We start from the raw sequence: 14750 nt of genomic DNA, 5'->3' as shown, positions 1-14750 counted from the left end.
GATTTAACAGCTTAGCCCCTCTTCCTCCCAGAAGGGCTTCTCACCAGCTTGCTCTCCCTGCCTGTCTGGCCAGGCCCTGTCGCACGCCTCAAAGCGCATGGTTCCTGTGCCGTCAGCAGGCCTGCCAATCGGGGCTCCACCACGTTGCGCGGCTCTGAGGTCGGGGCGTAGGGGCACTGCCCGAGTGGTGCTAAGGGCTAACTGCTCTCGGCCCCACCTTGCCTTCCCTTGGCCCTGCCCCTTCTGCATTTGGCTCTGCCCCTTTCTGCCTTGGGCCCCGCCCCTTCCAGGGTGCAGAGCCAGGCCCTCCTCCCACCTTGCCCCAGGGCCTGCGGTGATTGTCGGCCCCCCTAGCCTTCAGGTGAAGGCTAGGCATGGGGCATGCTCCTACTCTAATGCATTCCCAGATACGTTCCTTTTCTCCTGCTGGCTCCGCTGGTGCAAATTCAGCAGCTCTGCCCCCACTTACTAGGCTGGTGGCTTTGGTTACCTTCTCTGTAAAGGGACTTCCGCTGTCTCTGCCTGCAGACCAGGCTGCTTCGCCAACCAAATCCCCATGCCTTTGTGTGGGGCAGCTGGGGCTTGCGCGTTCCTTGCCAAGCACATTTTAAGAACACAATCCCTGACAGGGCTTTGTACACCCCTTGCGATCGGCAGGCCCCGGGTGTTGCCCGCCTGTACGCTATCCCTCACGTGACACTATCCACACAGATTGTACTGAGAGCGTGAGGTGCAGCTAGTGCGTCAGGCTGGGCAAGAGTGGCCAACATAGAGCCATGAACCGCCAACAGGTCTCTACGTCTCAGCCTGTACCGGGAGAGGCCACGGCAGGAGCATTGCACATGGCTTGCCTGTGAATGAGGCGCTAAGCCAAGGCCTCATCTGTCTGACAGGCAGATGCACAAAGCCCGTGACAGCTTGGGAAGAGATTAGAGGAGAACCCCACTGTCTGAGCCAGTGTTCCCTCTCAGAGGAGCCGCTTCTAAAGCCCAGACAGCGAAGGCACCCTGCTGAGCACAGAGGGATGCTACTTTGGCCTGCCCAATCATTATCCCACCCGATCTCCCTCCCTACCCTTGTGAGGTCACAGGCTAAGCACGCCTACTCCTGCAGCCCATTCCCAGGCAGCCTGGCCCTGGGCAGCATGACGTGTCGTGGGCCTGCTTGGAATGACTGGTGCCCTCTCTCCTCTCTCTCCTTTGCAGATTCTCGGAGCCCTCGATCAAGAGGACCAGGCCGGGAAACAGAAACTCGCCTACAAACTTGAACAAGTCATAACCCTCATGAGCATAGACAGCTGAGAACTGGCCTGCCAGGGGAGCCCTGGGAGGGAAAAACCAAGCCGTGCCTCACTCAAGATCACCATCTTTACCAAGTGCAAGTGTAAGCAGAGTCACCTGGTCAGCTCTCTCTCCCCCTCGCTCCAAACCTAACAACAAGGCCCCAGGGATTCCCGGGAAGTGGCGGTGGAGGAATCTCGGCTTTGGGGGGATATCGAGACATTCAGGTGGCGCTCTCTCCTTCACAGCTCCCCCTCCCTCCCTTCCTCCCTCCCTCCCTCTACAAGTACCATATCAGCCGGATCCAGATGGGAAACTGGAAGGTGGCCTCTGCCATGCTGCTTTAACTGCCCTCATGGGCCCGCGGCCTGGAGTGGCCGTGGTCACTAACTCAGTATTATTAGAGTCTTGCCACGGGGAAGCTACTCCTCTTGCTTGGCCTGCCCCCAGGCATCCCACCAGGGGAAGGAGGGACGCTGGATCCTCCTCCAGCCGAGCCATTCCAGCGCCTTCAGTCAACCTCAATCCAGAGGAGAGAATTGCAGGCACCTCCAGGAAGCCCCAGGGACCTGGTTGAAACAGGAGCAGGACCATCGTGGCACTGGGGACTCTAACTGCCTGGGTGAACAGCAAAGTGAGCCGTTCTCCAGGGATTGGTGGGGGAGGAAGGGCCTCCCCTAACCCCCGCATTTGCTTTTCGTACGTTTACAATTATTTTTAAAACAGATCTGTGTCCCTCTCAGTCTTTCCCAGTATGTCCCGTTGACCGTATAACTATGACAAAATGTTCTCTGCTCAGTTGCACCCCACTGGTGATAACCATGTCCTCCCGGCAGTGTCTAGCACCCTGTTTCCAACCACGCCCCACAGAAGACAGGCTGCAAGGAGCCACACTTCGTTCTGGAGAGAAGGGGGCTGGCCTTGAAAATCCCAGCTGCCCCCGAAGTGTATAAGTTCTGCCACTGGATTTTCATTTGTTTCGTTTTCTGAACTGGACCAAGGGGGTTGGTGGTTGAAAGATGTGGGGTGTTTGCTGCAAAAGGTGGGGGTGGGAGTCTGTGGGATAATGGGTAATAACTTCCTCTTGGCTGTTCTGTGGAGGAAGTGACCTCGCTGATAGGGGGAAATGACATCACACCTATTGGGCCTTTTTTTTTTTTTAACTGCAAAGTTTTCTTTAATATTCCAAACGAAGTGGCTGTTTTTCAGCAGCACTTAAGCCACCTTCCTCCCTCCTGCTTTCCTGTCCTGTCCCCAGATGTTCCTCATGTCCCTCTCCCATCTTGCTCCCCAACAATTGGCTCGGTTTTGAAGCACAGCTGGGGCCTGCAAACGATCTCCTGGCTCCTCCCATCCCCTCTGCCACCCCACCCTGCCAAGGTCATGCTGGTCTCGGAATGGGTAGGGATGGGAGCAGATGCTGGCCCACTCCGCTCCCCGACCATGGCTGTGTCCCTGAGGTCCAAGCTATCCTGTAACACAGGCCAGACCCAGTCCTCCTCTTGTACGATCACAACCTGCTCTCTTTGATACCATCTCGCTTAGCCTGGTGGACATGCAACCCCAGAGCAGAAGCCAGAGGACCTCTGATTTGCCCCAAGGCTGAGTGAGGATGGAAGGAGGCGTTGGCTTTGCACTCATCCGCTCAAGGAAGACACGAATGCTTGCTAAGAAAGTGCACAGGAGTGGGATGGAGCCACCTGCAGCCAGCTGCCTCCATCCACAGAGGATACGTGTTAGAGCAGCATTTCCCAAAGTGTGGTATGCGTGCCACTGGCGGTACGTGACAGGATTTCAAGGGGCACACAGCAGAAAATGAATAACTACAAATCAGGAGATAAGTCCGGGGATGGCACTGGGAGAGGGGGTATGCCATAAGGCCAGAGTTCCCAAAGGGGTATGCAAATGTTTTAAATTTGGGAAACACTGCATTAGAGGATGCAGGGGAGAGGACTTCTGTGGGCGGCGTGATGGGGCGGTGATGTTTATGTGTCTTGGACATCTGTGGGCGTGATGGGGCAATGATGTTTTATGTGTCTTGCTATCAAAGCAAAAGCACTGTGTGGCTGTACGTCGCTCATGGGGTGAAGGGTGGACAGAGGTGGTGAGGGGGGAAGAAAGAGTTACCAAGCTGATTTCATTCATGCACACGCTAATATACAAAGGCCGTGCTTTCTACAAGGGTTAATGAACGATGATTCAACAGTAGCAAGGAGCCTGTTACAAGATTTACATTCTAACAGCAGAGCGTAGGGACACATTTTGATTTTTTAAATACCAGCTGGTGTGTGTGTGTGTGTGTGATTTCTTTTAGTTGTGCTTACTTTCTTTTATGTTGATCAGCTGATCAACTTGTCACGCACCTTATGGACATTTCAACACTTGCTGAGAGCTGGGGACGTTTTAGTTTGGATTGGTAACCTCTTGTTTGAAGTCGTTCGGTTAGGCTGCAGGGTGTCCCAGATCTGACGGTTGTGACAGTGGAATGGAAAGAAGCACGGGAGCTGGTGATAAGAAAACACAAAAATTGCTTTTTTAAAAAACGCATTTAAAAAATTAAAAATGGAAGAAACCAAAGGCTTTGACAAAGTGCCACAGAAGATAAATACAGACCCTATACCCATGACTTTTGCTCGGTAGGATGGATGGTGCTAAGGATAAACAGTTAGTTTAGGAGAGATAGTAGAGGCCTGCAAATCCGCAGCTATCCGCTTCACATCTGCACCCACGCATGTCAGTGCGGATCTCTGCGGCTCTTTTCTGCAGATGCGGCTACAAATGTTGTATCTGCACAGGGCTCTAGAGACGGGTGATGTGTAGCCCCCTGAGCTTCCCAGAGCAGGATTTTGTTTGCACATGTGAAGGGAGGAATGCAACATTTAAAAGGAAAAAAAAGGTATTGAAGGAAAGACGTGTGATTTTGCACAGTTAGAGAAGTCTAAAAAGAAAAAAGGGAAATCGACGTGTCCTGATTCTGTTTAGCGTTTGCAGGGTTTTTATTGTTTGAATTTTTGGCTGGTACAGAATTTTTCAACTTTTTGACAAAGAAAAACAGGAGCACCTCAGAGGAATGGCAAGATTGACGAATTCCTTGGAAACAGGAAGCGTTGTGATTTGCAAACCCTGACATCCTTCCGCTGAGGATTTTAAACAAGCCTGTACTTCGCTTCCTTTTTATTTCTGTATCTGAGCTTTTGGTTAGTTGATTTTGCTTTGACAATGTGCCGAAACTGTGATGTAAATGTGTGGGCTCTGCTCTCCATTCCCTTTTTCTCCCCACCCCTCCTTCCCCACCGCCACTCCTCGGAGATGACTTGCCTGCCACCTGCAACTTTAATTTAATTTTTTTTTACATGCATGTAAAACACAATTAAAAACAAAGACCCACAAACAGAAGGAAGAATGAGCTTTGCTGTAATTTAGGTGAGTTATTTTCCTGATTGCTTTGCTTGTGTCTTTTCCCCATCTGTCAGTGACAACCCACCCTGAGTGGTACGCCACACTCAGGCCTGGGATTTGAGGATTTGATCTAAAACCCACCAAGATCTGTGGACAAATGTTCCACCCTCACAGCTTTGCCTCAGGGCCCAGAGTGATCCTGTGTTGCTGTTTCATGGGTGTGACCCGCATGCTGCCAGCAAGACAGTTAGAGCTCTGAATGTCACCAGATGTCCTAGGGGACTCTGGCAGAGGCAACCCTAGCCCAGGGCCTGTGGAAGTAGGTAGGGGGGGTGTTGTCACTGCACAGTTAATTTGGGGGATCGGCACCCGGGTGGTAAGCATAGGCCAGCCACATTAGAAAGCATGGCCTAAGTAATCAGTCCTCATGGGTGTCGTGCGCCTCTGCCATTCTGCTTGTCCTCCTGGGGCACTGCCCACAATTCCTTGTGCTGCATACGCTGAGCTACTCTGTGATTCTTTCCTGGTAAATTGTGGGCGAACTGGACTCTTCTTCTGAGCACATCTGGGGAGCGTGAGACAGAGCTGGAGGCTGCCCAGCGGTGGAGTGATTCAGCCTGACTCCTCTTTGCCAGTTGGGCGGTGTCCCCGCCTTCAGGAGAGCAGATCCCAGACAGTCGTGTAGGCTCTAGCCCAGTGAGAGGAATGCGTGTGTGGCCAGGCAGCAGCCAGCAGCTCCTTCGGCCGTGCCGCCAGACTTTGAGAGCTGCAGCGGTGGAAGTTTTAACAAATTCTGTCAAGTGCAGGGGTGACACAAACCCAGGAGAACCCCTTCCAACTCAGCCATGCTCCTCTTTCCTACCCACACCAGCCCTGAGCAGAATAAATTCATAGACCAAATCCTCTTGCAGTGGATGCTTGTACCCCTGCCTAAAAGGGGCGGCTGCCCCCATTTACACCCCTGCGCCCTTGGTTTCTTCTCTGTCCCATTCACGTTTCAGTTTTGCCAGCTGATAGAAGGTCGATAGTTCTACTGCTTTTCAGAACTGCTGTGTCTGCTAATTGAACCTGCTTACCCATCATCCCGGAGTAGAGGCCCTTACCCTAACAAGAGCTGGTCAGGGCAACCCTCGTTAACAATACTGTTTTGGGTCGTTAACAAAGATCGAATTTTTAATGTCTCACGGCCTTTTTCACTGGTGCAGAGAGCCAGCAGCAGGGTTGTGTGCCGCTCACCCCAGTCCATAGGCAGGCGGCACTAGATGACACAGCACAAGCAAATGTTGGCTGATGTCGGGTGGAAATGACCTCGTGATAAGCTCTGCAGCAGAGAGCCCTGATTGCCCTTCTGCAAATTTTGAGCAAGAACTGTGGGTGGACTTTCTGGCATATTCTCCCAAGGGAAGTTCTGGAAACCCGTCTGGCTGGAGTGCAGTTAAACTGAGCAGTGAACAGCATTGAGTTGCGAGTGTACAGGGGGCCGTAATGCACATGGAACAATACCATGCTCCCAGTGGGATGGACAAAAACCTCCGTTTGTACTCGTCTCTCCTACCTCCACCTTCTCTGCCTATTAGTATTACAGGTCTGCCTTCCGCTGCTGCTAGGAGAATAGGGCCAGACCATCATTCCTGTGGCCTGCTGCTCATTTTGAACATTGGGATCTGGAGAAAAGACTTTAATCAACAGTTGCAGCCTTAAAAGCATGAGAGTGACAGCCTGATGCAAAGCCTGGGGCGGTCAGTGGAAATGATCCCACTGACTCCATGGGGTTGGGGATCCAGCCCTAATGACAGCCAAAAATTGACAGGTGTTTCCTGCTGAGACTGATTTTTTTTCCAGTGCTAATTATCCATGATTGCCGATCGCAGCAAGACAATCCGAAAAGTCAGGGTGAAAAGAATGAATTGTGTTTCCTACAGCAGCAACAGCCTTGTTCAATGTCCCGTCAGTTAAAACTGTCTGAAATGGGTTGAATTTTGAGATCTGAAAAATAAACGTTGGTGACTGTCACTAAGTGTATCTCCACATACATGTACACGGACCTGCGGGCAGGGGTGTACTTTTTGACCAACTGTAGAGACTACAAGAACAAACTACCCAGGGCTGTGAGGGATTCTCCACCTCTTGATGTCTTGAAATCCAGACTGGACACCTCTCTGCCAGTTACACTTCGGCCAAACACAAGTCATGGGGCTAAATACGCACAAAATAGGGAGATGGTATGAGATACTGTGGCCAGTTTTGGTCACCAGTGTATAGAAAGGCCAGGGGAGCTGATAGCCTGGCTGGGCCTCTGGGCAAGGTGGATGGGGGGGCTCGGTTCCATGCTTCCAGAAGGAGCAGGGCTTCAGGTGGAAGGGGTAGGGCCAGGACAGCCAGTCCTCAGCACTCAGACAACTAGTGCAGTCGTAGTGATGTCCAGGAGCCCCAGGCCCTTTTGAATCACTGGGCCCCAAGACAACGAACCGTTGCCTCTGCCCCCACCCTCGCGGCGGTGGCCACAACAAAGAGAAACTGGAACGGATCCAGAGGTGAGTGACAAAGCTGATCGAAGGGGTGGAATGCAAGTTCTATGAGCAAAGCCTGAACCTAGGTATGTTTAGTTAGGAGGTTACGGGGGACGTGACGGCAGTCTTCAAATACTTGAAAGACGGAGGAATGTTCTTTTCTGCCGCCACAGAGGACAGAACAATAGGTTCAAACTCCAGCCTCGCAGATATTGATGCAGTCTCAGGAAACACTTCCCAAGTGTAAGCAGAGTGGAACGGGGCTGCCGGGGGAGGTGGTGGAAGCTCCTTCCGGGGAAGTTTTCGAAAGCAGGCTGGATAATCATCGGCCTTGAGGGTTTAGACCCAACAAACCCCACAGCTTGGTGGGGGTTGGACTAGATGTCTACTGCAGTTCCTTCTAAGCCTGGGGTGCTATGATGTAGGAGGTCAGCCTAGGTGATGTAGTGGTTCCCTCCGGCCTTGAATCTATGGGCTGGTAAAAATGTGTAAAATGTTGGGGGAAAGAGATTGTGACAGGTTTTTTCCTTCTGCAAAAATCCTTGGGAGAGGCAGCCCCAGTGCACGGCAGCAACTCTCTTAGAGTTTGGAGGGTCCTACTGATAGGCCACCATGCATACATTCCTCAGGCAGCGGCAGCTCCGCTGGCTTGGCCACATCCACAGGATGAATGATGGAAGGATCCCAAAAGACATCCTGTACGGCGAGCTAGCCTCTGGCAAAAGACCTCCCGGATGCCCCCAATTGCTATACAAAGATGTCTGTAAGAGGAACCTCAAGGAGGTAGACATCGACCCAGCTAATTGGGAAGACCTGGCAGACGACCGCAGCAGCTGGAAGCAGGAACTACACAAGGGCCTTCAGAAGGGCGAGATGAAGATCAGACAGCTGGCAGAGGAGAAGTGAGCCCGTAGAAAGGACAGCAAGGACCTGCCAGACACCCACTACATATGCAGCAGATGTAGCAAGGACTGTCACTCTCGTGTGGGCCTCCACAGTCACAGTCAACGCTGCAAATGACGATCTTAAATGGAGTTATGAAGGGCGCGATCCATAGTCTACACCGACTGAAGGATGCCTAGGAGGAGGAGGACTGATAGGCCACACAACTCTATTGGTAAACATTACCAGGTACATTGAAATCTAGAAGCAGCTCCATCTGATGGTGTTGGAAGGTTTCCCTGAGGTGCAGGACGGGCAAACAAAGATCAAGGTGCTCCTGCTGCAGAGGATTTGTAGAGCAGGTCCTCGTTTAGCATCTCGGGGTTTGTTCATCACCAAAGCTCCATAGTTTCTGTGCTATTGCATCCCACACGCCTAGGTGTGGCTCGCTGTCCCATGTAGTGGCACCTAGGCCACTTACAGAGAGACAGAATGTGTCTCCTCTACAGCCTTAGCTGAGGGCCAGCTGGCTTTTAGCTCAAACTGCAGAGGCTCCTGCACTGAGTTCCTGAGGTCCCCGCTTTGGTTCCGTCTGTCGGCATTCCACGATGTCAACGTGTGTGCCCAGCCTAGAATGGGAATTGGCATGGCCACCAAGAAAAGCCCCACGTGGCCCAGAGCCTCCACTGGTGTAGGTCAGTACATAGGAGCTCCACTGACGTCAGTGGGGCTACTGCTGTTTGTGGGTCTGGCCCACTGCCTCTGCAAACAGGTTAATCCAGCAAGGCCTGAGCCCCAGCCAAGCTGGCAATGCACTTTTAGTAGTTTCCTACAATTGGAGTGGGCAGCGGAGAGTTCCCTGCTAACATCAAAGCTTCTGTGAGTCACACTGCCAGATGTTCTCCCCAGCACCGATGGGCATGCGTCAGCAGACTGTGTGCTTGGCATAGCCCGGTGACATCACAATGCATGGCATGCGCTAGATACGCCTACGTGGAAAGGTCCTTTGGGGCACCTGGGAAAACAGGCCATGGCGATGGTTCTGCTGGGGCTGAGGATGCACACAAGGGCCACGTGCTGCTGCGGTCGCTGTGCGTAGGGGGAACGCTGCCTCGCACCTTCATTCTCTCACCCTTGCCTTTCCAGCTGTGGTACAGCAGCTGTTCCCATTCTCAGGGAAGCAGCTCTGTCTGGTGGAATGCCTGAATTCTAATCCCGGCTCTGCCACCACCTCCTTGTGTGGCCCAGGCCAAGTCCTCCCGCCCGTCTCTGCCTCGCTGGCCCGCTCTGTGGAACAGGATGTTAACAGTACTCTGCCTCGCTTTGCGGCTGGGAGGGCTCATGATTGTTTGCAACACGCTTTGAAAATAGGATGCGGTGAGTGTTAAGAATTTATTTTGCTCAGCTGAGTTCTGAGTTTCTCAACCCAGTTGGAGAGGTTTTTAGAAGGGCCCAGGCTTAAGTGGGGGTGAATTAATTTGCAGAATGATGTCGACAAAAGATTTAAACTCGGAAGCCCAGAAAATCTTACAAAGGAATTAATAGAGAGAGAGTATAAAGCTGCTTACGCTGATCAGATGGCCAGGAGCGTCATTTTTGTTGGTGGTGGTGTAGTTTGTGAGTTGGGCTTTTTTGTTAACTTTCTGTTCTAAAAATGGAGCGTTTACCTCAAGAATTTGTTTCTGCTTGGAAACAGATGGCCGTCAAGTGCGTGTTCACTGGGAGCAAAGTTCAGGAAGGGAAGGAGAGGGACCCTTCATTTCCAAGGGCGGGAAACATTGTATGGTTTGTAAATTTCTGTGTTTTGATGAAAATGTGCATGTGGTCAGATCCCAAGACAGGCTCCCTCTGAATCATTCTCCTTGAGTCCAGCAAGGTTTGCAGCTGCTCAGCTGCATCAGGGTTCAGCTTGTTAGCAGTTTTCTTCATTCTGCTCTCAAATGCCTCCACAGGGTTCCTGCCGTCTCTCTGCACACTGCAAGCCGGCTGCTTTCCGGAGTGCCTGGGCTGCATTGCAGCTTCGTCTGCAAGATTGGAGAGGGAAGGCAGGGATGGACTAAATTAAGCACTCAACTCAGGATAGCCACTGGGCCAGCTTATCCGCTGCTGTGAGCCAAGTGTAGTTCCAATCATATAAATTGAGCCACCCAAATTCCAACCAGCTGCTTGCACCATCTAGGTTCTGACATTGAGCTGTTCAGCCCAGAACCCCCAATGGGTCTGATTCACAGATCTAGATTATGTGACCATCTAGAAGACCCTCTTCTACCTCTAGACTCTAGAGTTCTGCTGGTTGAATACCTTTGTGTACAGAGAGCTGGACTCTGAAATCCTGCTCCCCCGTATGGGAGAACAGCGGATCTGAGGTTCTGAGAGCAGAATTTTGCTATGGGGGAGGGATGCTATGGTTAAAGACAGACTAGCTTCCAGTAATTGGCAAGCAAGGAGACCGCGAGAGGAGAACAGAGGCAGGAGGCTGACCAAGCATCCCTCCCCGCATCCCCACCCCCTCTTTGAAAGCATTTCTGCAAAGGCATCTTTTCGATGGTTGTCCTGGCTCGCTGAGCCAACTGCGCCGGCGAGCTGACAGTGCAACAGTTGCATCCTGAACAATCACTGTCATGTCCAAACCTGCATAGAAATCCCCTGGACAAACTCTGTTGGCTTTGATGTTAATGCTGGCCTCTCATGACTCCTGGGAGCAAACAATCTTCTAGCAGGAGGCAGAGGGGAAGGAAGGGGAAACCAAAGGGAGATCTAAGTGCTAGCCAAATGCTCAATCAAAGGGAGCCCAAAAGCTGCATTGGCTAACAAACCGGCACAGGTGACAGCCGGCTTCTTTAAAGCACCAGGCCAGTCCCTTTCTAGCTCCTGACCCTGGACCCAAATTTTCCCCAGTGGCTCTCCCTCCCCACCAATTTGATAAAGCTTCCACCTTAAACAGGAACTCAATGCGAAGACATATCCTCGGACGACAGTGTTACTAGAGCCTCCAAGGGACGACCACGTCAGCAAGGAGGTCGGGATCGTTTTTGTTGTCGCTGTTGGTTTGTTTTCTTTTGAAACGATCCCAGTTTAAACGAAAATCTGTACTATTTAAATCGGAACCCTGTTGTTACTTGGTAAAGGCAAAGCTTCTGTACCTTTGTTATAATTAATTGTATACCTGTGTATGTAAATATAAGGCATTCCTATTTTGCAGTCCAGAACAACAAAAAAAAAACCTATTTGTAATATAGAATAAAGTTTATTAAAAAATAATACATAAGAAGCACAGGGCTGTGCTTGCCTGAGTTCTGTGACTCTGGGGTCAGCACAGGGACCTCATGCAGCGGGAGAAAAGACCCCATCCCTGCACCCCGAGCGCCGCGGACAGGCGCGCACGCAAAGCCAGACGTGGGCACGTTGTTCCCCAGAGTAAAATGTTGACACCCCTGGGAGTGTTAAAAAGCAGGAGAGTCGACAAAACGCGTGCCCCTCCCCCCGCACTCCGCAGTGCCGGAGCACATCTACAGTCTGACTGTTAGGAAAGGGTGGAGTGGGAAGGGTGTGCTGCCCTCCCCTCTCTTGGCAGCGACTGCGTGAGAGCTGGCGCAGGGAGACAGCCGGCCAGTGGGGAAGCCTGTGACCAGCTGGCCGAGGCAGGGGCTCTGCGACCACACCCCCGCCAGTCAGGCCAATGGGGGCTTTCCGGTGGTTTGCTTGGGCATTGGCTCAGGCCCTCCCTGTGAGGCAGGAGCTGGCCCGGTGCCCCGACGGGACTAACGGGGCATTGGCTTTCTCGCAAAGTGACAGCGCCGTTCGGGGACACAGCCAGCAAACACAGGCAGCAGCTCACGCAACGAGGGGGAGCCCACGAGCCACCCTGGGGCCCACGAGGCAGCCAAGTCTCCATGGGCTTAGGGGGCCTGAGGCCCTCGCAGCAGCGGAAGTGCCAGGGAGCAGTGGCTGCGAGCAGGCAGAAGCCCAGGTTGCATGGCACGCAGAGGCAGCCTCAGGGCTAGCACATCACCCGCGAGCGCCAGGCTGGGGCCGTGAGAGCAGGACAGCCGCTCAGGGAAGCACACGAGCTCTCACCCACCTCCTGCGCTGGCAAAGATCCTCCCCTTCTCCGCCCAGTGGAGTTTCTCGCCGGCTCGTGAAATTCTACCCATCCCACAGGGATAGGCCTTAGTGACGCCCCCTTCCCAAACGCCCCTGCACACCCTGCCCTGCCCTGCTGCACGCCACGGTCCTCGCCTGCCCCCGCCTGGCTCATGTTCCAAGCCGGATTTGCTGCACCGTCTGCTGAAGAAGCTGGCACTGGCCACTGTGAGAGGCAGCACCAGCTGAGCCAGCCTTGATAGGCCTGTACGTTTGCCCCACATCCCCTGCACTGTGGGGAGTAGGTGGCTTGGCCACCGCTGAGGCTGCCCTGGCCTCTGGGGTCTTGTCAGCTGTGGTCTTGCAACTTTCCCCTAAGGTCAGCAACCTCCGTGCCTGCTGACCAGCGGTGGAGGGGATGTTCAGCCCCGGGATATAACTCCAGCCCAGCAGAGCCCAGCGTTCAGCAGGCAGCCTCCGGCAGGCTGGCACATGTCTCAGCCACCTCCTGGCAAACAAAGAGCTACGCCAGTTCAGGCTCCATTGGTGAGCAGAAGGGCCGGCCAAGAGAAAGCCAGGGTGTCCCTGGAATGAGGCCCCCTGAGTTCGCAGTGAGTGCTGGGTGGCTAATCCATAAGACCCATAGGCTGTGACCCAGATCAGGGAGTCAAACCTGGGTCCCCTACAGCACAGGGAAGCCCGCTGGGATAAAAGGGTGGGAGGTACAGCATCACCCCTCTGCCCGTCCACTTTGGGACTGGCCCAAACTCTGCATGTCAAACTCGCCGACAGTGTCAGATCATCCAAAGCTGCCTTTTTTGACAAAGGAACATTCTGGGTACAAAACATTTCCTACCTCTGCTGCCAGCTGCCTGCAGCCCTGGGCAGCCACCACAGGGCACTGGTACAGCAGGGCGATGCAGCCCTGGGTGGGAGGGCAGATACAGCAGGTTACACAGGAGGTCAAGGACTGCCTTTTCCTGCCTCCACGTTGCCCCATCATTGCAGCTAAGGCCCACAGCAACATGAACGTATTTGTCCTCCTACCCTGTCAGCAAGGTAGCACCATTCCATTGTTCCCACCAGGGACCTGTGGCTAAAGGACTTGCCAAGAGCATCTAGGAAATCTGTGCCAGAGCCAGGCAGTGATGGCAGGTCTCCCATGCTTCAGCCTGCTGCCTGAACCCCTGGCCCAGCCTGCCTATCTGGTAGAGGATTCCTGCCCAGTGATTTTGCTTTAAAACAGTGACGAGCCTCCCATTAGCCCCAGCAACGCCCCCCACTCGCTTGCCCCCTTGGACCGCCACAGCAGGTAACCTGGTGTGTGTGCAGTGCTGCTGGGTCCCGCACATGCCCAGGGGCTCAGCCCATGGCACCTGCTGGGCAGAAGGAGCTGGCGCAATTGACAGGCTTTGCAGGCGATGGTACAAATCAGTTTGGCCAGGCCTTTGGGCCACATGCAGTGGCTTAGTGAGCCCAGCTGGGTGCTGGGCCACTGACACAGGAGCATGAAACCCAGCAATAACAGCTTTCGGAGGGTTAGAGCAAGCCCCCACCCACTTAGTATCAGCACCTAGGTGGGGAGCAGGGGCCACCAGGCCCCACAGCAAGTGGCTCAGGTATTCCTGAATCAGTAGTAGCCTGGGGCTCCCTTGTACAGCGCACACCCCCGCCCCTGCCCATGTGCTGAACAAACAATGCAAAGGCGGAGGAAGGGAAACTGAGGCAAGGCACTGTGACAGGACTTGCCCAGGGTCACACAACAAGCCAGTGGCAGACCCAGAACTAGAAAGTGGCCAAGTGCTCTAACCACTGGCCCATGCTGCCATCAGTGTAACAAATATGCTGGATGAGCACGGGCACATGGGCCGGGCGTACGTGAGCAGCCACCCCTCAGCCCGCCCCAGGGCCTGCACCAGCTCATTTCTGGCACACAGCGCCTTGTGCTGGTCCAGCAATGAGGGTGGTGATCATTCACCCTGTTCAGCTGTGCTCATGCCAAAGGCCACCCAGGCGCATTCAGCACAGCTGGCTGGAAAGCCTCCACAGCCAGGGGAAGCAGTTGCTGCAGCTCACTGGCAGTGCGGGGGCACACAGCACCCCCCAGTGGCCAAGAGAGCTACCGTGGCTCACTGGCAGTAGGGAGCACACAGCGCCCCCCAGTGGCCAAGACAGCTAAGGCAGCTCAATGGCAGTGCAGGAGCACACAGCGCCACCCAGTGGCCAAGACAGCTACGGCAGCTCACTGGCAGTGCAGGAGCACACAGCACCCCCCAGTGGCCAAGACAGCTATGGCAGCTCACTGGCTGTGGCGGGGCGGGAGGGGAGACTGAAATGGCCACATAGGAAGGGCACTGTGGCTGGTCGCGCTGCTCTTCAGTTAGGCTCTTAGGTTGACAAAAGGGAGCAGGAGCCTTCAGCCTCCCCTCTTCTACTGGGCACCTCCCAGCCCCACAGAGGTGGGGGCAGTGAGTCAGCGCGCTGCTGGACACCCACTGGCTCAGCAGTGCCTCAGTGCTGGCTGGATCAGACTCTTGTGGGGGTGTGGCGCTGGGTGGGGGGGTCAGGCCCCAGAGCGAGGGGCCCACCGGGGACA

General features: G+C 54.0%; 1 protein-coding gene across 2 annotated transcripts in view; it reads left to right on the top strand.

The window, feature by feature from the left end:
- PLXNA4 (plexin A4) overlaps nucleotides 1-11334 on the top strand; it is a 685503-nt gene extending 674169 nt beyond the window's left edge. For both annotated transcript variants that reach the window (XM_074975729.1, XM_074975721.1), the window contains one exon: nucleotides 1206-11334. In XM_074975729.1, the coding sequence (XP_074831830.1) occupies nucleotides 1206-1301 (96 nt within the window). In that variant the 3' untranslated portion in view covers nucleotides 1302-11334. The remainder of the gene's footprint in view (nucleotides 1-1205) is intronic.
- The last annotated feature ends 3416 nt before the right edge of the window (nucleotides 11335-14750 follow it).

This window comes from Carettochelys insculpta, chromosome 1 (assembly GCF_033958435.1).
Source record: "Carettochelys insculpta isolate YL-2023 chromosome 1, ASM3395843v1, whole genome shotgun sequence".
In the NCBI taxonomy this organism is placed as follows: domain Eukaryota; kingdom Metazoa; phylum Chordata; order Testudines; family Carettochelyidae; genus Carettochelys; species Carettochelys insculpta.
Note: the sequence above shows the minus strand (reverse complement) of the source record. Positions and strands in the feature narration are given on the sequence as shown.